The sequence below is a fragment of the Sciurus vulgaris genome, assembly GCF_902686455.1.
Source record: "Sciurus vulgaris genome assembly, chromosome: 17".
Classification (NCBI taxonomy): domain Eukaryota; kingdom Metazoa; phylum Chordata; class Mammalia; order Rodentia; family Sciuridae; genus Sciurus; species Sciurus vulgaris.
The window spans coordinates 34095418-34117193 of NC_136478.1; the positions used below are offsets into that span (position 1 = coordinate 34095418).

The 21776-nt window shown below is 51.7% G+C and overlaps 1 protein-coding gene and 1 long non-coding RNA gene across 2 annotated transcripts in view; one reads left to right on the top strand and one right to left on the bottom strand.

Annotated features, from left to right (window-relative positions):
• Positions 1 to 8131: 8131 nt before the first annotated feature.
• LOC306647573 lies at positions 8132 to 9297 on the bottom strand. Its single transcript, XR_013760126.1, has 3 exons — positions 9244 to 9297; positions 8725 to 8898; positions 8132 to 8409 (listed from the first exon to the last, which is right to left on the bottom strand). It is a non-coding gene; the product is annotated as an uncharacterized lncRNA (long non-coding RNA).
• A 3008-nt stretch (positions 9298 to 12305) lies between these two features.
• ZNF423 (zinc finger protein 423) overlaps positions 12306 to 21776 on the top strand; it is a 315284-nt gene continuing 305813 nt past the window's right edge. The window contains exon 1 of the mRNA XM_079117258.1: positions 12306 to 12672. Coding sequence (XP_078973384.1) covers positions 12633 to 12672 — 40 coding nt within the window. The 5' untranslated portion in view covers positions 12306 to 12632. The remainder of the gene's footprint in view (positions 12673 to 21776) is intronic.

Genomic DNA, 21776 nt, shown 5'->3' on the forward strand with positions numbered 1-21776 from the left:
ATGTCTGAGTAAGATTGAAATGATATCAATTCTGTAGCAAAGAAAGTCCCCCAAACAAATGTAAAATTTTATCTTCTATTGGAAGCATATGAATATCTGCTGTATTATTTTCTGCATGTTAAAAATCTTTGGACCAGGGGCTGTGGGTGCAGCTCAGTGGTAAAGCGCTTGCCTAGCACATGTGAGGCACTGGGGTTCGATCCACAGTACCACAAAAAAAAAAAAAAAAAAAAAAAGATAAAATATATAAAGGTATTGTGTCCGTCTACAACTAAAAAAATTAAAAAAAAAAAAAAAATCTTTCGACTTAAAAAACAACACCAAAAGATCAACCCCAAAGGGGTCGTTGGAGATTTGGGGAAGGGATAACCGCCCCCATCACATTGACACCTGATATAATTGTCTGTAGTTCCAGGATACCATCTTTATCTCCATATCTTTCTTTACCTCCACATCTATCTAGCTGTTTATATGTCTATCTAAACATCCATCCACTTAAATCGATACATCAATGCTATGCTTCAGGCAAAGTGTAGAAGCTGGAATTAACTAGCTGGAGAAGGGAAATTTTCCAGCTTTGGAGGGAGATTCACCTGGATTTCAATCCTGGCTCTATCCCTTAAGGGCTGTGTAACTTTGGATCAGGGACATATCAGCCTTTCTGAGCCTCAATTTTATTAGATGTAAAATGGAATGCATAATATCACTGTAGGCATCAACCTAGCCGCGCAGGGAGAGCTCTAGGTAGGACATCAGGTGGGGCACTGGGAGAAAAGTGTGGAAAGGAGGAGGTTGTCCTTCCCCCGCCAGCTCAGGGGATGCTGTCTGTCACCTTACCCACTTCAGAAACAAGGCGAGGTTTCTGTGAAGCGCGGGCCGCTGGAGTTCCGAAGACAGAGGACTAGAAGAGTCTGTTTTTTCCTTCTGTTGGCTTTTTGAGAGCGGTTTGGCGCCCCGCGAGAACAGTCAGCGTCCCCACGGGCCACCGCGGGGAGCCTGGGCCGGGCTGCGCACTGGGCGTGGCGCTGCGGAGCTCCAGGCTGCAGCTGCAGCCCCGCCCCGCGCTCGCAGCCCACGCCCCGGCCCGGCTCCTGCTCGCAGTGCTGGGAGGTCGCTGGTGGCGCCTTGGGCAAGGGGGAAGCCTGGGAGCGGAGATGTTGGGGGCATGGGACTTCGCGATGGGCGCCTTGGGCCAAAGGCTCCCACTTCCTCAGGACCACCCCTACATTTCAGGCACAGCGACGAGGACCCGAGCGCCGAGCTCTTCGGAGGCTGAACCAGACGAACCAGACTCGCTGGACTGGGGAGGTGGCAAACTGTAGGCCTCGGGCTCCTTCTCATTTAAAATCAATTAAAATGCTTAAACTGGTTTTCAACATTTCCCTGCCTCCCTTTGCAGGGGAAGGAGCACCCTTGCCTCCTCCCATCTGGTCAGTTTGGTCCTTGAGTCCAGACAGTTTGTGACCCTAACTTACTTCCTCCCAGGAGAAGAAAGATCTAGAATGTGCCATGAGTCAGGTCCTGGGCTGGGCTATCCAGTGTATCCAAGTGTGTCCCTTGGCTTACCCCCTCCCCCACTGGAAGTTCCACCAGGCAAGGGACCTTTTTGCTTTGCCCAGCTGCATCCCCAGCACCTGGCCCAGGGCCTGTCACAGCAGAGGACAATAAACATTCCTTGGGTGAAGAAAACAAACCTTACATTTACAGATAGTAAGAGGTAATTTTTTTTTTTGTTTGTTTGTTTGTTTGTTTGTTTGTTTGAGCACTGTTCTAAGTCCTTTACCTATTGGCTCATGTGCTTCTCACAGCTGCCCTACAAAGTGGGTACAAGCCTGCCCTCATTTCACAGATAAGGGAACTGAGTCACAGAAAATGAACTTAACTTGCCGGGAGGCAGAGAAGCTGAGAAAGGAATGACATCCCCTCTCATTCAGCAACCCCGGGATGCCAGCCAGGGCTCCTCCTGGACCCCTCTTCCAACATTTCTTTGGTACCTGGTGTTGGATTGAGAGTGTTGGCCTCAAAGATCAGCTCTGCCATTTGTTGGCATTGTGACCTTCAGCAACTCCGTTTCCCCGGACATCAGTTTCCCCACGGGCCTTGTGGGAGGGTGACTGATCTTTCATTCTATGCCCCTGACAAGTCCTTTAGGAATCCTTTCCTTGGCTGGATGGCAGCTCTGCTCCCAGGGGCAGGAGAAGGTTTGGGGTGCAAACAGAAACTTCCTGAATCCTCCCCTCACTCCCACTGTGGCTTTGGCTCTGGGCAGGGGATCCGGGGCCTCTCCCAGTGGGTGCCGGAGGCCAGAGCTGCCTTTGTCTGCCCCAGGAGGCCAGCCAGCCCCTGCCCAGGCCTGGGAGATGGTTTTTTTTTCCCTGTGTGTTGCAGCTGGGACCGTTTATAATAGGAAAAAAAGAGAATGACCAGGCCAGCCGGCTGGAAAATAAAGAGACTTAAAAAGAAAAGGGCTAGGCCTGTTCTTCTCCTGTGGAGGCTTTGGTTAAGCAGAAAGTTTTAGTTCCTTTCTGAAAGGCATTTGGGCTTTTGAAGTCCCCTGCGGGAGCTCCCTCTGGCCCCTGGGAAGCCAGGCCCTGGCATGTCCCAATGTGCATGACCAGGATGGGGCCAGGCCACTCCAAGAAGACAGCAGCAGGCCCTGGGAAATGCGGCACCGGGCTGGGTCCATTGGGGCCTTGAGCCCCACCCCCTCTGCTTCCATCCCAGTGGGGCCCAAGCCCCATAACCTCCCTTTGGTGGCCTTTTGCCTGAATTTCCTCTGCTCCCTCTGGCTTTAAACTCTGGCTGGGTGCCATTTGGGCCAGAGGGTGGTAATAGACTGCTTCTTCATTCAGAGAATCAGAGAGATTTTGCAAACAGGGAGACTGAGGCAGAGAGTGCTTGTTCCAGGCCATTCAAGAACCAAAACATATTGAGTAGTCATTGTCCTGTAAATGTGAACAATATCTACCATTTATGAAGCACTAACAGTGTGGAAGGATGCATTTAATGAATCCAGGGATTCACCTGGCAGATGAAACCAGGTGCTTTGTCTCTCAAGGACACTGCCTTGCTAGGTAGCTCTCTTCTAGTCTCTTTTGGTTCCAGTCCTTGCAAATGAGCCCTTTCCTTGTGCAGCCACCTCTCAGTAAGTTCTCAGCTACATCTGTGACTGATGAAGGAGCACTACCAAAATATATCTAACAGCTGGGCATGGTGGTACACGTCTGTCCAACTACTCAGGAGGCCGAGGCAGGAGGATTGCAAGTTCAAATCCAGTTTCAGCAACTTTCTGAGATCCCGTTTCAAAACCAAAAAATAAAAAGGACTGGAGATGTGGTCTGGTGATAAAGTGCCCTTGGGTTTAAACCCTGGTCCACAAAACAAACAAACAAACAAACAAACAAAGAGAAGGGCTGGGGATGTAGCTCAATGGTAAAGCACTATTTCTGGGTTCATTCAATCACCAGTATTGCAAAAAAAAAAAAAAAAAAGAAAAGAAAAAAATTAACAGCAAGCACCTACTAGGTGCACTGTTGTGTGCTAGACTAGACATGTTGCAGCATTAGCATTAGCCCCTTCTCTGTCCTCCACACAGCAGTGAGCCGGGTCACTGTGGTGCTACCCTCTAGGCACACCCCCATGACCTACTTCCTCCAACTAGGCAACTAGGCCCTACCTCCCAAGTAGTCCATTCAATTAGGTCCACTACCTCCCAGTAGTCCATTCAATTATGTAGATTAATTCACTGATGAAGACAGAACCCCCAAGATCCAATCACTTCCCCAAAGCCCAGCCACTGAACATTGCTGCTTCAGGGACGAAGCATTCAAGACAGGAGCCTTTGGGAAACATTCCAGATCCAAAGTGCAACAGCTGGTTAACCGTAAGGCTGGGATTTAAATTCAGACCTGTCTGTCTCTTTCTGCAATAGGAGCCTCTGTGCTATGTGGTGGCCCCTTTGTCCAGTGCCCACCTCTGACTTTTGGGCACTGCCCTGGCAGCTTCTCCAGTCACCCTCAATCACTGGGCAGGAAGTAGGCACCGTGATGTGATGGGGGTATGTATTAGAATCTAGGCCTCTGTACTGAAAGAGCTTTTGACTTACTTACTTTTGGGTGGCCAAAGCTTTCTACCCATGGACCTCTTGTCCACCAGAAAGCCTTCATGTGATAATGGTTGAATGCACCTATATGGACACCTCCTCATATGCCACCCAGAATGATGGTCTTTCTCTTGATGACAGCACTGCATTCTGAGCAGCTGTAGGGCACAGGGCATGTAAAAGGAGCAGTATGGATCCAGCCCCAATGACCCTATTTCCCTCCTTTCTGCCTGTGAGTTTTGGGTCCCCAAAAGCATTCCATGTATTCAGCTTACGCAGGGACCACACATGCTGGTATTCATCTGACACCTCCCTAGTATTTCTCCTGGGCCTGGAGACAGTGGGATTGGGGGTGCAGGAAAGGGTCATGTACACAGGAAAACAAAAACAGAATTTTTTTTTCTTCCCTAAATGACCTAAGCCAGTTTGGTCCCTTTTGATAGATCCAGATAACAGTGGTCACACCAGAGGTTGGAGATAGGTGCGGTTTTGCTGCTGCCCCACGGCCTCTCTAGCAGGTGATAGTGAAGGCAAATCTCAGACCAAATCTGACACATGGTTTGACCAACATCACACAGACATTCAGCAGCAAAGCGGGGTCATTTTAAGGATTATAACAGGCCCTACCAAGTCATTTCAACAGCACAATGAAGTCCTAGCTCCATTTTTCAGGCTCTCTGCCCCCTCACCCCAGGGTGAAGAGCCATCACATTCCTAGACAGGCTTTTGTGTCCTCAATGGCACCAGCACTCAGAATCCTACTCATGGCTGGCATCAGGACTGCTTGGGGGTCAGCTGTGGTGTGTAGGGGTGTGCAGTATAATCCCATCCTCACCCGTTCATGTAAGATAGGTAGCATCTCTAGACTATGGTTTGTTAAACCGTACCTCAAAGGAGGCCGGTGAAGGTCACCAATGAGGAGCCATTTCTAAATCTAACCACATTTTTTTGTTATCTATTATGATAATTAAATTCATTGGCGACTAGAATAATCTACTGATGACCAAAGGACTTGTGACCAGTCCTGGAATGTGCCACTGCCTGATACAAGTCCCAGAGGTTTTTTGGGCGGCATGCCAGGATGCCTAATCTGTAGCCCCTGCAGTCAAGTTTATAAAACCAGGCATATCTCATTCATTATATTGAATTTTAAAAATTTGTTTTAAAATTAAAGAAAACACTGCTGGGTGTAGTGATTCACACCTGTAATGCCAGCTACATGGGAGGCTGAGGCAGGAGGATTGCAAGTTTGGGGCCAGTCTGGGCAACATAGGGAGTTGCTGTTTCAGAATAAAAGATAAAAAGAATAGGGGATATAGCTCAGTGGTAGAGTGCCCCTAGGTTCAATCCTTAGTACTGGGGGAAAAAATTAAAGCTAATCAGCAACAATGTAACAGAACAAAGCAGTAAGTGAACCAGAGTCAAGCACCGCAGGCCTGAGTGCCTTTGCAAGCCACCAGCCACTGGAGGTGGTCGGGGTGGAGGCTCCTGGGGCCAGGGAAAGGAGTTTCAAGCTTTCTGAGGGTGTGCGTCCACTGGGACCCTCCAAACAAGCTGGTTTCCTTGCTGCCTTGTGGGTGTTCCCTGCAAAGACTGCTGATGCTTGAAGAACTAAATAATTATAATAATGATGATAAAATAGAAATGGCTTTCCCAGCTGAACAGAAACTGGAGAAGACAAGGAGGTTCCCACACCCGACTTATTGTTTTTGGCACCAGGCTCCTGTAGCCCCAGGGAGGCAGATGTCTGGGTCTGCTGCTGGCCTCTATGAATTGTGGTCATGGGGGGGGACAATGGGGTTCTCTGGGGAATTTCAGACGCATCTGCAGGGATTTTCCTCCCCACAATGGTAGGCTGAGAACTAGAAGCCTTACTCTCTTCTGAATCCTTTGGAAACTTCAAGACCAGCTGGGTGCAGTGGTACACATCTGTAATCCCAGTGACTGTGGAGGCTGAGACAGGAGGATTGACAGGAGGTTTGAGGCCAGACTGGGCAATTTAGTGAGATCCTGTCTTAAAATAAAATAAAAAGGGGGATGCAGCTCAGTGGTAGAGCACTTGCCTGACAGATGTAGAGGTCCCAGGTTCAATCCCTAGGACTACAAAAAATGAAAAGATGGAGAGGTAAAAAAATCTTAAGACTAGGAGGTTGAGGCAGGAGGATTGCAAATTTGAAGCCAGCCTCAGCAACTTAGTGAGGATCTGTTTCAAATAAAAAAACAAAAAGGGCTGGGAAGTAGGTCAGTGTTAAAATGCCACTGGCTCAAATGCCAGTCCAAGAAAACAGCAACAACAACAACGATAACAACAACAAAACGACCCTCGAGACCAAGTTCCTGGAAAGAAGCCCTCAATGCTGCGCAGGCATGGGCACACGGGTAAAGAGCAGGCACGCCCCATACCGGTGGGTGGCTGCTGGTCACAGTCATGTGTTGTGCCTGGCTATCAGATTCCACCAGATCGCATGGCCATCGTTCCTTACTGCCCCCAGGACAGGAGTGCCCAGGGAAACTTGGATTCCGCAGATTGATGGATCATTAAAAATGCAGACAAAAACGCACGACGTGGAGGCCCTGGGCTCACTCTCAAGCACCCATGCACAGAAAGCATACTGTCTTCTTGGTAGACCTGAAGCAACAAGCTTCTACAGAGCAAGGGTGGGTCTATCTCAAGGATACACACAATGCAGGAGTGTCTGAATGTAAGGAGGGGATTTACAGTTATGTGATTGGCTCTTTCTATAAATGCCATTGACTTTGGAGGTGGTGAAGGTGAGAGATGGGAAAGGAAGGGAGGGAAGTGAAGGTCTGGTAACAGCTGTCTCGGGACCTCATTCTATGCCAGACAGGCACTGTTTACTCACATGAAATCCTCAGGACAACCCCAGGGTGTCTATGCTATCTGTAATTCCATTTTGGCAGATGGGAAAATGTAACACAGAAAGCCTTGCTTGAGTTCTCCAGCGAGGCAATGAGGAGGATGGATTAGAAAATGGATGGGATTGGCTCCTAAGCTTGGCTATGACAGCCACCTTTGGTCCTCTGCCTGAGCTATGACAACTTCTCACCCAGCTTCCTCTCACCTCAGGCCCGTTGCACATACTGTACACACTATCCTCTTCCTTGACTCGCTCTCATTCTCCTCCTTCATATGTTTGCCAAGTCAACATGTGACCCTCATTTTTTGGCCTCATTTATAACCATTTTTTTTCTTCTTGGGATTTGTTCAAAACTGTGTATAAATCAGTAGTTGCATGATCCTTTATTAAGTTAGCCTCTTCTCCCCCTAGAAAAGAAGCCCCAGCAGGGAAGAGTTGTGATCCGTCTCATTGTTTGCAACCCTCAGTCTGGCACACAGTAGGCACACAATCATAAATAAATGTTGAATAACAAATGGACCGAGGGACTTGTAAATCTTCCTCCCTAAAAATGACTGATTCTCAGAGGCTGATGAGAGTTTTCCCCACAGAGAGTGAGACTTTCAAGTAATAAACCAGTAAGCAAAAGTTGCAAATTTCAGATTGCATATATACTTGCTGTCATTAAAATAAGTGTATATGTGTGTGTGCACATACAAGTGGGGATATGTAGGTGGGGAGAAGGTAGGTGGTCACTTGGTCACTTACTGCAAAGCATCATTTGTGTGTGTGTGTGTGTGTGTGTGTGTGTGTGTGTGTGTGTGTGTGTTTAAACCTGGTACTGGGACTCAAACCAGTTAGGTAGGATGCTCTACCACAGAGCTACATCCCTAGCCTTTTTGTTTTATTTTGAGACAGGGTCTCCCTAAGTTGCCCAGGTTTGCCTTGAACTTATGGTCTCTTGTCTCAGCTTCCCAGGTAACTGGGATTATAGGCATGTACCATTGTGCACAGCTTACAAAGCATCTCTTAAAAGACTCTGGGAACTCTTCAGGATACTAGTTTAGAGATCACAAAAGGAGCTCTACCATAGGATTTTATTTTCTTGTCCTGGTTTTTTTGTTGTTGTTGCTTACCAGACTCTCTTGCATTCTCCAGATTGCTCTGCCTCTTCTTGGAAATTCAGAGAAGCAGCCTCACTTGCTCCATGTTCAGGGACACATTCTCAAGGAGCATTCATTTGGGAGAACGGCAGCACCTTGGCTTTCCCTCCTTCAGGCACGTGAGGACTTTGAAGGAAGATAACTATTTATGTGAGCAAGGTCTTCTTTGTTTTCAAAGTCAATTTGTAATCTCTCTTGCATTTCTGATGTTGGCTTTTGACAGTTTACGTTGGGTTTCTCCAGCCACTTCTCTGAGCAGGGCAGGGGCAGCTAAAGCTTGATCCATCTAAAGCAGATGAAGGTGAGATCAGAAAGGGTCTTTAAAATGTTATTGTTGATGTTATTATTATTATTGGCACTGTGGATTGAACCCAGGGGCACTCTACCACTGAGCTATACACACAGTCCTTTTCATTTTTTTAAAATTTTTGAGATAGGGTCTTGATAAATTGCACAGGCTTGCTTCAAACTTGAGATCTTCCTGCCTCAGCCTCCTCAGTTGCTGGAATAACAGGCATGCACCACCACCTCCGGCCAAAGGAGGGGCCCCAAACCCTGGATTCTTCGCTAGGGGTAGGCTGATGGGTGTAAAATACCTCACCTGAAGATGACCTTTCCGGCACAAAGTCACCAGGTCGGTGAGAAGCAAGGTCCAGGCTTCAACAAATGTCCTTTGAGACCCTTCTGGTACTGATCCTGGCTCAGCAGGGGATAGGTAGTAAGGGGGACACTAACTGGTTTTTTGCAGCTCTGGGATTTTCCCGACAACATTTTTCTGGAAGGAGTTTTAAAATGAAACAGCTTTAAGAGGAAACCGGCGGAATGAGGCAGGAGGAGGTCGAGTTCCCTCCACACCCAGACTAGGGCTGAACAGGGACACAGCATCCAGGTCTGGGGTGGGGGTGGGGTGAGGGTCCAAACGCAAATGTGCCGTGACTGCGGTGCGCCAAGTAACTCGTCCAAAAAACAAAACAAAACAAACAAAAACAAAAAACCCCAAAACTTTGTGTGCTTCTCCAGGACCCTCGTCCTTGAGAAGTAGTTCCAAAAGGTCCTTGGTCGTCCCTGCTCCCCCACCCTCGCGCAATCGCCCCGCGCCCCGCCTCGTCCATTCTGTTACCTCCACCTCCGGCCTCTGAGACTCCCGCAGTTCCCTTAGGGCAGAGACATTGGCACCCCTTCCCGCCGGATGACCCCCCTTCTTTCGTCCAACACGTCCCATCCCTACCTCGCTCCTTTTGTCTGCCCCCTCTCTCCGGGCTGGGCACCATCCGCAGTTTCCATCCCCCCTCTGCCCCCAGTCCTGAGAGCTTGGGCGGGCGAGCTGGGGGTTGTTCTCCGCCCCCTCCCCCTAGGAGAGGGCCCACGACGGGGGCACCCCAGAGCCGAGGCCAATTGCCCCCTCCCCCAGCGTGTGCCATCTGCCGCCTGTCAGCCTCTCTCCGTGGGCCTCGATCCCAGGCGCCGGTGGGGGTGGGAGGGGCGGCTGATTCGGCCCCTCCTTCTGGCTCTTTCCCAGGCGCCTCGCGGACTCTGCCCTCGCCTTGGCCCTTGGCACCCCTTCCCAGCCTAACCCTGGCCATCCCTGGCTGCAGGACGTGGCTCCTCCGGGATGTTGGGACACTCTCGGACTCACGAACTGGGGAGGGCGATGGCCGAGGGTGGCAGTCCTAACTCGGAGAAGGGGAGGCCCTTGGGGCCTAGGTCCTAGTTAGGGGATGACTCTGTCTTCGCCAGTCCGGGGATCCTCACGCTCTGTCTCTGCTGTTAGCGTGTTTGCCTGGGCATTGCGTTTCTTCTGTCACCCGACTGTACCTCGGAGACGGCCTTGGGCGCGCACGCACGGGCCCCACTGCCTAAGGCCTTTCTCCGCATCCGTCGGCCTGCTCTCCCTAGCCGCAGGGGTGCGGGGGTGGCATCTACCTCGGCAATCAGCCCAGCACGGGGTTGGCGAGCAGGGCCCGGCGGGACTGCGAAGCGAGCTGAAGGGGGCGCGGGCCCGGCTGGCGGGCAGGCGGAGGAACTGCGGGGTGCGGGCACCCTGCTTGGGGCGGGCGCCGCTTCTGCGCTGGCCCCAGCGCTGCTCTCGGCGGGCAGCGGGTTTTTCCGTGAAAGGTTGCCCTGGGTAACTCGTCTCCGAGGGGACACAGCCCTCCCCTCTCCAAGTGGCAACTTATCGATCCGCGAGATTGATAACCCCCAGCGCCGCGCCGCGCACCCGCTCCGCTCTCCCGACTCTAGGCGCGCCGGCCCAAGGTGGCGCCACTTGCCTGGGAGGGGGGCGATGTGGGGGCCTCTCCTCAACCCGGGACCTGGCCGCCTGCAGCTGGTGGGGGAAGGGAGGCTTCAAAGTAATGGTTTTGGGGAACCCCCGCGGGAAGACTTTCCCTAAGTATGTGCCCTTCCTGGACCTGCTCCGCGACCCGAGCCTCAACTGGTTCAAGAGCTACAGGGACTTGAAGCGCCCCCTGGTGGCTGGGGCAAAACTTTGTGGAAAGTAGAAACTGGTTTATTTTTTGTAAACCGCGGAGGGAAGGGGTGCTACTTCATTGTGTTGGAGATAAGGTGTTATAGTCATTCCCCGGAAGTGCGCGTCAGGCGCAAGAACCCTACAAATGCGAGTAGGGGCTAGCCCAGTGGTGTAAGAGTTTGTTGGACGTGGGTTATGGGTGGTCTTGGAACACTAACCCATCGACAGAAGTCAACTGAGAGGGAAAAGCTATGTCTGAGGATAAGGCTAGTGCGTGGGGCACAGGAGGCAATGCTAGGGTAGCTAACCAGTTTGCTCCCCCGTTCTCTCAGTTTTTGCAGTTTGTAATGCTAATGCGTCTGAGTGAGCTTGACAGCCCGCGTGGGCCTTCTATTCCCTCCTCCCGCCCCCGGTGCAGCCAGAGCCCGGGCCCCACGAGCCGGTGCGGCGCCCGCGCCCGCGCGGTGCCTGCCACCGCCGCCGCCGTCGCCGCGGTCCGGGTTTTGCGGGCGGCCGGAGCTGTATTTCCAGCGCTGTCCATCGCTCGGTGCTGTTGGCCCTCTCTCCGTCTGATCCGAGCCGGAGCAGTGCGGGGCGCCCCACGGGATCAGAGCGCTCCCCCGCCGGGACTCCGCTCCTCACATCCTCCTGCTGGGACCCGGCTACATTTCCAGCCAAGCCTGGCTTTATTATGTGTCTCTGCAGTGCAGCCCCAGCAGCCGGATCGGGAGGAGGAGAGCCAGCGACCACAAAGAAGACAGGAGCGCGAGGGAGGCTGGCGGGCGGGCCGGCGCCGGCTGGAGCGCGGAGGAGCCGGGGCGCAGCCGCCGCCGCCGCTGCCCGGGAGGACGGGAGCCCGGCCGCCGCCGCCGCCTGCTCGTCCTCCTCCTCCGCCACCGCGGCCGCCGCCTCCCCCCTCTCGGAGCCCCTGGCCCATGGAGGCAGCTAGCGGGGCCGGCGACTTGGCACCGGCCTGGGGATCGGCTGCGCGCCGCGCGCTGAGCACCGCAGCCCGAGGGCAGGCAGCGGCGGCCCGGCGCACGGGCTGAGCGATGCCCGGGGCACGGGCGCGCCTGCCCGCCGCCGCCTGAGCGCCCCCGCTCGCCCCTTCCTCCTCCGGGGGGGCCGGCGCCGGACCGAGCCGAGAGCCAGAGAAGGGGGCGTGAGCCAGGGGCCCCGAGCCGCGGCTTCCGAGCCACTACGGCCGTTTCGAGCCCCCACCCCCAAGTAGGCTGAGTTGAGGTACCCCCTCCCCATCCATCATAATCTCCAAACCGGGCGTTTGGGCATTTTTTTTTTTTTTTGAGCCATTAATATTTATTTATTTTTGTGTGTGTGTGCGGCAGGGGATAATTTGAAGTCCTTTTTTTTTTTTCCTTTTCCGGGGGGTACTGAGCTCCCGCGCTCCCGACCGCCTCCCGGTCTCCTCCCCCCCCTGAGACCCTCTCGACTCCAGCCCTGTTCCCCCTCCTCAGATGGGTTCATTGTGAGCTCCGCAACGGGCTGCGTGGCCGGACGCCTGCAAACTTTGCACAAAAATCCGGCAAGGGGCGGAGGAGGAGGAGAAGGAGGAGGAGGGTGAGGGTGGCGGTGGGGTGGGGGAGGGAGGGAGGGGGCCGCAGGGGCCGGGGGCCGGCGGGGGGTGGGGAGGAGGAGGGGGGCGGCTTTTTTTTTTTTTTTTTTTTTTTTTTTTTTTTTTTGCATAACTCGGCTCGGCCGAGTGGCCTCCGGACTCCCCGCGCCGCTGGGACCGCCGCTGGGACCGGGAGCCCCCGGCTGCCGCATTGCAACAGGCAGGGCCCCGGCGTGCCCCCCGGGCCTCCCCCCGCCCCCGAGCGGCCTCGGCCGGCCCGGGCCGCCCCCCCCAGGGAGGCCGCCCCGGACCTGCGGTCCGCTCCCCGCAGCAGCCGACCCGGCTGCAAAAAAAAAAGTTTCCGAGAGGCAGGCGGAGGAGAAGGGGGAGAAGGGCTGCCCGGAGCGGCGGGGGGCGGCGGGGGGAGCCGGCCGCGGAGGGCGACGGAGCGCCCGGAGCCCCGGACATGTCCAGGCGGAAGCAGGCGAAGCCGCGCTCGGTGAAAGGTGAGCGAGCGAGGCCCGCCGGAGGCGCGAGCGAGCGAGGAGGGAGGGAGCGAGGGAGGAGGGACCGGCGAGCGGGCGGGCGGCCGGGGACCCGCGCGAGCGAGCGGAGAGGAGGTGGAGGAGGCGGCGGAGGAGGCGGAGGCGGAGGAGGAGGAAGAGGAGGGGGAGGAGGAAGCCAGGAGCGGGAGGCGGAGGCGGTGGAGGGGGCTCGCCGTGGACACCCTACCCGCCCGGACCCTCTCCGGGCCCGGCGCCACTGCCAGCCGGGGACCCGGGCCTGGGGTCGCCTACAAGGGTCCCTCGCCGCTCCCTCCTTGCGGGCCCCGGGCCCGCGTGGCCAATCAAGGGGTGCGGGCCCGACTTGGCGGGGATTGCGAATCTCGGTGGCGGCGGGAGGAAGGAAGAGGCGGCGAGGACGGGCGCCCGGGAGGCTGGCAGCTTCGAGGCCGCCCTCGCTGGCCCCCGGCCTCGCTGGCTTTCTCCAGCCCCCTCCTTGTCGCCCCGGGACGTGGAGAGCGGCGGCGCTGCCTTGCGCGCTCAGGCGCGGCGTCCGGGCCCTGGCCACCGGCGCCCCCTCCCCGCCCCCTGCCCAGGCCGCGCTCCCGGCCGGGGCCCCCGCACTTCCTGCCTGCTCCACCGAGTCCAACCGGGCAGGGAGCCTTCGCCAGGAGTTCATTGTCTGCGCCGCGCCGGCGGGACGCAGGTCCCCCTGGGAGCGCTGCGGCCGTCACGAGCGCCCCTCAGCGCAGCGTGCCGGGTACCCCACCCCCGGCACACGAACCCTCAGCACCCAGGCCAGTTACCTGTCCGGAGTCCCCAGGGTGCGCACGTTTGTGAGGAGATATAGATGTCTAGGTACACACACACACACACACACACACACACACACAAATACCCGTTCACCATGCTTTGATTTCTATTTACACCGAAGGCCCCCGGCTCCTGGAGGCTCCTGGAGGCTCCTGGAGGCCCCTGGAGAGCAGAGGCCCTGAGGAGAGGCAATGCGCGGGCCTGAGCTCCTCCCCTGCCCTTTTCCCCTAACAGGCCGCCCTCTCCTGGCCTGGCCTGCTGCTTTGTCCCAATTCCAGTGGGTGCTTAGCCGCCAGGACACACTGGGAGATCACTGAGGAACAGGATGAGAGTGGCTGTGTCTCTGGAGCCTTGAAGTCCTGAGGCCCTTGTCCTCTCCCAACTCCCCTGATGACCTCTGGCTGCAGCCCAGTTCTGCTCTGAAAAGTTCATTTCCTGGAGGCCTGCGCGGGAAGGAGCTGGGGCCCCGCTCTCTTCCTGCCAGTCTTGCTCTTGGCTGGAGTGGTTGGGATTGAATCTGGCAAAGCGGGTGATACACCAGCCACCTTCTTCCTACTGAAGTCCCAGGAAAGCCGGCTGCAGCCGGCCCAAAGAGACGCTCCCTGTCATCTTAGAAGAAAACCAGCTCAGTCCAAACTTTCAGAAGCGGGTCTCACCTCTATTACGCTTTGGGAGAAGTTGGTCTTTCTTCTGCTCCTTGACCTGTGTCTCAATCCGCAGTAGCCTGATCTGTCCTACAGAAATGGGGATTCCAAGGGTGTTCTGATCCAGAGACAAGGAAACCAGAAGAAAGACTTCCAGAAGAAGGAAGAAGGGTCGATGTTTATCTTTGGCTTAATAGAAGAGCACCCACAGCTTTAAGTAACATTTGATTTCTTTTCTTCCCCGGGGCTCATTACTCACTCCTAGAGCCACTTAAGAAGAGATTGGAATTGGAACTTTTAGTTGTAAAAAGAGTTTTCTTTGACTCTGGCAGTTGATTTCAAGTTAAAGTTACATATAGGAGCAGACCTTTTGGAAACATCCAGAGCTTGCTTACCTATAACCTTGTTCCACATCTGCAGATCTCCTTATTTTAGAAGGCAAGCCACAGAAAGGAAAGGTAGAGCAGTTTGCAGTGAGCAGATGGGTGGGTGTTTCAGAATTGCTTGAACCAAATTCTTAAATCATCCAGTGGATCTCAGAAAAAGACTCAAGATTTGGTCTTTAGCCTTTCATGAAATGAGCCTTGAAATGATTTTTAATGAATCTACATGTATATGTGTGTATGTGTAGCCAACAATTCAAGCGAATTGAGGGGGGAAGACAGCTAAGTGGGAAAAGACCAGTGAAGGCATTTTGAGAAGTGTTGTGCATATCAGCCACTCAGTCTTTCTGCAGAACCTTGGTGTCTGAGGCCCCCTGATTCTCCCTGGAGCTTTACATTTTCCAAAAGCAGCAACAACCTTTGTCTCTCACCATTTTGCCTTTTATTCAGTTTACTGGGGTGAATAGGGTGGAGATGTGGCCACTTATCAAGGGAGGAATTAAGAGAGTAGACAATTTGAATAGATAAGAGTTACAGCAGGTGAGGGATTTATTGCTCTTCAAGAACTGCCCCCCTTCTTGCAAGCAATATTCAAAAGTGTGTGCTTAAGTGTGGACAGCTCCACACCAAGTGTTTGAAATGGCAAGGTCCTCACCTTTAAAGATGCTTGAAGGTGCTTCTTAAGGAACAGTAGTGCCTTTTACATTTTATTTTATTTTATTTTGCCTCCACTGCTGTGTGTCAGGGCTAATGTAGAGACATTGTGGACTTTCCCAGCTCTGTGCATTCTGCAGTGGAAGTCGCTTGACGGTAATTCGTAATTGATCTTGGAAATGTGAAAGCCCATAGCAGGAAGGAAAGACAGAAATGTAACAATTTTGAATGGATGCTCAGAAAGTGTGATCTGAAAGCACAGACATTACTGCTTTGAAAATCAAACAGGCTCACCGGGGGCTCACTTCCCATTTGGGGACACAACCTTCCTCTGGAGTGGGGGTCATTTGTCTCCTCAGGATGTTTGTCCTTCTTTGGAAAACCCAGACCATAGGGAGGGAGGACACCTAGCAAATAGGGAAGGGGGCTGGAATAGTAGGGCAGGGGCTGAATAGCCTCATTGGTTTTCAAAAGCCTTGTGATTTTGTTAAAAAAAAGGGAAGAAAAGAAAAACCAACAAATCCATGAATGTTACAAAAGTCGCATTTTCTGACTGATTTTCCTATACTCTTTTCCCCTTTTTGAGTCCTGGTGGTGCCGTGTGGTAGTTGCAATGATTTGTTCCCTTTGATAATTTTGGCCTGATTCTCTAGGCTGTTCTCATCTCGCTCACTGATGTTATTTCGGCTGATGATATCAGGTGGTTTGGTAACGATTACCTCGCACTTCACTCTGTCACTCAATGTTAAGGAGACCTGTCTCCTTTTACCCTATGGCTGGCTTCCTCAGATCCACGCAACAGCGTCTTCATTTCTATGGAAAATGAATACGTCTTTTTCCCAGGCTCAGTTTAAAACTTTTGAATAATTTGTACTACTGTCAATTTTTTCCATCTAGCAACTGCCTGTTAATTACAGTTCTTAATATTAATTAGCACTCAGGCTGTGTCCACTACCCCCCACCCCAACATCCAAAACTACCCCAGTGACTTTTCTCCCCTTCCCTCCCTTTCTTTGTCTTCTCCTGCCAGCTCAGAGCTCCTCCAAAGTCCATCTTATGAATTTGGTAGTCTAGGGACTTGGGAACAGTGTAGTTCGCCATTGCTAGTGTTTCCATGGAAATAATTGAGATGTAATAAATAGAGGCGTTCTGAGGTTACAGGTTTCTTGATTCAGCTGAGACCACATACAAGTGTAAATTGTCGACATTTGTTTGGCTAAATGTACATGATCTTGCAGGAAGGGCAAAACAAATCCTTTGTACCTTCCTTAGCTTTCTATGTGTATTGGGGTAACTGACATTTAATCCTAATATTTAATTCCCCCCCCAATTAAGTTACCTATTCTTAGCTTTGGAAGGGCCTGTTTTATTCTAGAAAGCATCCTTTATGTCTAGTAATTGCTGTTTAGATTCTTACACCTGTTTCCTTGCAAAAACTTAATAAGCAATAAAATAAGATAACTATGTGCCTCTGGCAGGAGAATCCTGCTAAACGTTTAACCATAAGGTGCCGAGTGTGCATTAATAATGAAAGGTGCAAAATGCTGGTGACTTTACAGTCATAAAGTAATTCCATAGAACCCACCAGCCCTGGCAAATGTGGCATGCTACAGCGTGTTAACAGAGGAGGAGGAGGGGGAACCACTCCAGGAGTAAACCGGAGCTCGGCATCTTTGAGTACAGCGTTCCTGGCTGGAGACGGAAGGCTGGGGATCTGGTTCAATCTAATACAAAGTTGCAATAATTGCTATATCGGTAGCCAACTCTTAAGCTGGTGGCTGTGGAATTCTTCCCCTGATGTAGGATTTAATAGTCTGGCAATTAGATGCATTGATTTCTCTTAACTGTTCATTTGGATGTGTAAACGAAAGGAACTCACTACTGAGGCTGGCGGTGCAGATTTGCTGCCTGGCTCTGGAAAAGACTCATTTAGGTGGCAGTGGTGGGAGAGTGTGTTTTCAAGACAGCAATTGGGACCAGCTCCCTCTTCTTTTAACATTTCTTCCCATTTTGCAATGAAATGAAGGGAGCTTGTTGTTCAAACGCTGTTTAAAAAGGCACGACAGCGTTCACTTCTGTCTGAAAAGTAAAAGCAGCCATTGCTGCCTCCGGTGCTTCTAGAGTAACGTCTCTGTCGCAGAGTGACTAGACTCAGTTGCGTGCTTCTGGCATGAGGTCTCTTGGATATCAGAGGTACAGAACACTTTGGGCTCTTCCAGCAGAGTGTCTTTCTCTCTTCCCCTCCTCCTTCACAACACTCCAGGACTTGAAGCAACCTGTACCAGTAGCTCTGTCAAGCCCTGAGTGGGTGTGACCTCCTTTGGGTGTCAAAGCCATCATCTTGGATCCTTTGGAAGGCTGGTGGCTGCATACTTCAGTGGTTCGGAAAGTGTGTAGATTATAAGCTCTCTTGAACATTAGTTCCCCCTTATTTCCTGCTCTGGGACCTGTAGTTTTCCCTAAGTGTCAGGAACTTATGGCATGCAGGCATCTTAACTGTCTTGAAGTAATCTAGTGGTGGATGGCTAGATTTCCTGATGACCCCATCTGTTTTGCAAGGTGGGTGGGTGGGTTTAGGTGTTTGCTTTTCCTGGACCCTGACTGAAGTAAGTCCAGCCTTGTCCATGGTATACCGATGTTTGCAAAGAATATTATCTTGATGTTCTGAAAACATTTGCATAGATGTCAGGGTTTCTTCCTATCTGAGGGAGTACTTATGGTAGTTAACACAGAAGAGTACCTTGGATAACTTTTTTTTTTTTTTAATATATTTTTAGTTGTCAATGGACATTTATTTATTTATTTATATGTGGTGCTGAGAATCTAACCCAGTGCCTCACACATGCTAGGCAAGTGCTCCACCACTGAGCTCCAGCCCCAGCCCTTGGATAACTCTTAATGTCTGGTTATAATAGGTAACCAGGAAAACCTCAATATGCAGTTTCACTAGTTTGTCAATTCCTGTTGGCTTGCAAGGGCATTTTGTGCATAGATATATTAGTCTGTCATCAGAGTAGTTTTGCACCCAAAATGGACTAGCGAAGCTTGGATTGGTTACATATCCCACTTGAAGTTTTCAGCTGGCTGTCAGCTCCCTCAGCCTGCTGTGGGCGCCAGGCAGGGTGAAGAGAGTGGGGGAAATGCGGATGGAAACTTTTGATTCATAGCTTACCTGCCAGGATGGGGTGGCAGCCAGCGACTGGGGTTGTACACTCAGTAAATAAAAATACTTTACTGCTTTCAAGGAGCACCAATTAGCTGATTGCTCCGCGTGGCTGTCTTTAAGGAGAACGCTGTTTTACCTATCTTCTTGTACAAAGGTTTGATTTTTAATGTCTTGTGAAAAGGATTCTCTTTGTCTTGATTGATGTCAGGAATAAAAGCATGATGGTAATATCCCTTTGAAAGCTATTGTATTGTCAGCCCTGCCTGACAGCGGGAGGGCCTCCCAGCGTTATAGATTAGTGCTGTGAAAACACTGACATTTTCTTTGTTACGTTGCTGTTGTTCTACTTGCAAAGTCAATTACACAATGTCGGAGCTCAGTTACCCAGTTGACTTTGGAAGTAGCAATGTCTTTCATTCTCTTCTTAAAGATATAATTTTGTGTTGTTGTTGTTGTTTTGTTTTCTTCTTTTCTTTTTTAACCTGCCTCCCTCCCTCTGGTTACCTCCCCTTCCATGTGCCAGTACCCCCCACCCCCAAGAGTCTGAACGTGTTAGCCAGGCAAACACTCTGGTTTCAGTTGTGACCATCCAAATTCAAAGACTGCCACATCATTATCTCCGAATTCTTCTGCTCATTCACATTTCAGTGGCTTCTTATTGATATAGTGACTTCAGCAGCCAAGATACATAAAAAACCCATCCAACGAGATTATAGTGTTGATAATCTCTTATCAAGTGGGTTGTTCTTTGGATTTGGGGTCACTGAGGTTGGCAAATTCAGAGCTTGCTTTTTTTCCCCTCTCTCTTTCTAGAGCCTGTAACCTGAGCTGAACCAGGTTCCTGGGTAGATGGGACCCTGGCAAGCAGTTTTTTGTTGTAGAAGATGTAAGCCTAAGGCTGGGGCTGTAGAGGTTGGGATTTAGGATCCTGAATGGCCTTTTGTCACTGGTGGGCCGGTTGTCACAGGAGAAGCATGCAGTCTATTCTCCCACTGCAGACGGCAAATCGAGTTATAAGGTGCTCTTCTGAGGTGATTCCATCTGCCTTTTTGGGCCCACTTGGGCTGGGGAAGGCTTTCCATCCCTAAGTGTGAAATCTTGCTACTGAATGGGAGGAGAGCCTTGACTTGCTAAAGCTGAAAATTGTTCCAGCGGATGTTTTCATTTACCTGCCATCTGCCCCATCCCTCCCTTCCCCAGAAAGAAAAACTGAAAGTCCTTAGTTCCCTAACCCAAAGAGGTGGTCACCTGGAGTGGTGGCTTGTGGAAATGTCTCTCTTGCCTGACAGAACAGGGTGTAAGGAGATGCTCTGCCGCTGCCACCACCACCGCAGACTGCAGATGACAGGGATCCATCAGGAAACTCTGTCCGAGGACACTAATTGTGGGCCCCCGAAGTTATTATTATGAACCACCAGACAAGAGCCTGTGTTCGCCAGCAATTTGTCAGGACTAATTTTGTTTTTCTCCAATAATTGAAAATTAATGTCTTGAAGTGAAAGCAGATGTTCATGTCATCTTCTGAATTGGGATATAAAATGGGGCTCTGTGGATGTGCTCACTAATCTCACAGCAATTGCCCTCTCCTGGATAATGGGGGCGCTCGGCCTGTGTCACCTAAGGCCAGGGGTTGGGAGCTGAGAGTGGGGGGCCTGGGTGGCACTCCTTGTGCTCCTTGGGGGTTCCTTTTGGAGGGAGAATGCATCAATAAAAATCTTTTTGTTCGAGCTCTGAAACTTGGAGAGTTCATTGTTGCGGCTGTTCAGTCGCTGGCGACGTATTTGCTGAGATAATTCACAGCATTGTGCTGGGGTAGGTAAAGGGAGCCTTGACTGGGGCAGAGTGCTTCCTGTAGATGCGTCGGGTCCCAGCCCATCACTCCTGCGAGCCGTAAAGCTGCTGAAAATCACAGGTTCCTGGGCCTGGATCCTAGAGACCTCTGCTCACCTGGCTGGTTCTGAGCAGGGGCTTGGAACTCTGCATCCCTCCCAGCACCCTTTTTAAAAAATGGGAATAAAATTGCATAACATAAAATTTACCATCTTAACCATTTTTAAGTGGTATTTAAGTACCTAACAGTGATGTGTAGCCATTACCACCACCAAGTGGTGATGGGTTGGGGAAGGCCATTAGTTTGAGCTTCAGTTTTCCAGGTTAGATGTGAAAAAACTGGAACAGAAGATGAAGCAGGGTCTCAAAAGCTGGTGGTTCTTTTTCTTGTTCCAGTATGAGAGGTGAGTCAGGTCTGCCCACCGCTGAGACTGAGCAGGAGCGTATCCCTGTCAGGGCTGGTGGGGCTGGGGTGCCAGGGGCAAGGAGAGGAGTTTTCGAGTCATCTGGTGGCTGTTCCCAAGATTAGAACATTTTTTCCTCTCTTTGGGGACACCATTCTTCTGGAGACCAAGCCCGGCTGGGTGTGAGCTTCCCTAGTGGCCCTGGTAGGTGAGATCTCTTGTGGCCCCCACGCTTGCCTGCCAGGACCCAGGCAGCACCCCTGGCTCACCCTGCCCTGTGTGCTTAGGCTGGTTTGTCTGTGATGGGGAGAAGGGAGGAAGAGCTGTTATGGAATGGCCACCTAGCTGCCTCGATTTGTGGTCCTTGAGACCCCATCTTGAGCCTGTAGGTCTGGGCTTTGCCTCATGTGGCCTCCTCCTCCTCCTCTGCCTCCTTAAAAGTGCTGCGAGACTTTTTTTCTTCCCCCGATTTTCCTGTAATTGAAATCTGCCCTTTCGTTACCTGGGCATGAATTATTTTTTGCAGTGTTGCCATTCCCCGTCCTGCTGTGAGGTTTATCTCTTCTGTTGATCCTAATTAAATAAAACACACTGTTCACCTAACTCCTGTTGCATCAAATTTTACCTGCCTGAGGGCAGAGTGATGGCCATCTGGGCTTGGTCAGGGAGCAGGGCATTCCTGGGCATGGCAGTGGGGCAGTGGCAGGCAAGGATCTGTGCCCCGCTGGCCTGGGTGCTGGGGACCTTGGAGCCCCAGCAGCATACAGTATATTCCTGCTTCCCGAAGAGGAGATTTAGTTTTGTCCTTAGCTCTGTGGGGCTGTAGGTTTGAATCTGGGAAGGCAGGAGGCCATCACCAGCTCCATGGGCTTCCCAGGAGAGGACAAAGGAGGAGAGCAGGCTGGGAAGCTGGTGGCAGGGAGATGGGAAAAAGGGACAGTCTCCCATCACCTGAGGTGGAGGCTGCAGAGAGTGCTGGGTTCTCTGGGGATCAGTGAGCATTATACATGTTCTCGGTGCCCAGGACAGCCTCTGCAAATGCCCTGCGCCCCTAGGGGGACAGTGGTTAACCGGAGCCCTGGCACATATGTTGGAAGATTCAGGTTTTTACTACTTTTCCCTTTGAATCTCTCAGAATCCTGAAAACCATGGAAAAGGAATCTTGGAGTTCCTTCATTCAGATTGTGTGTGTGTGTGTGTGTGTGTGTGTGTG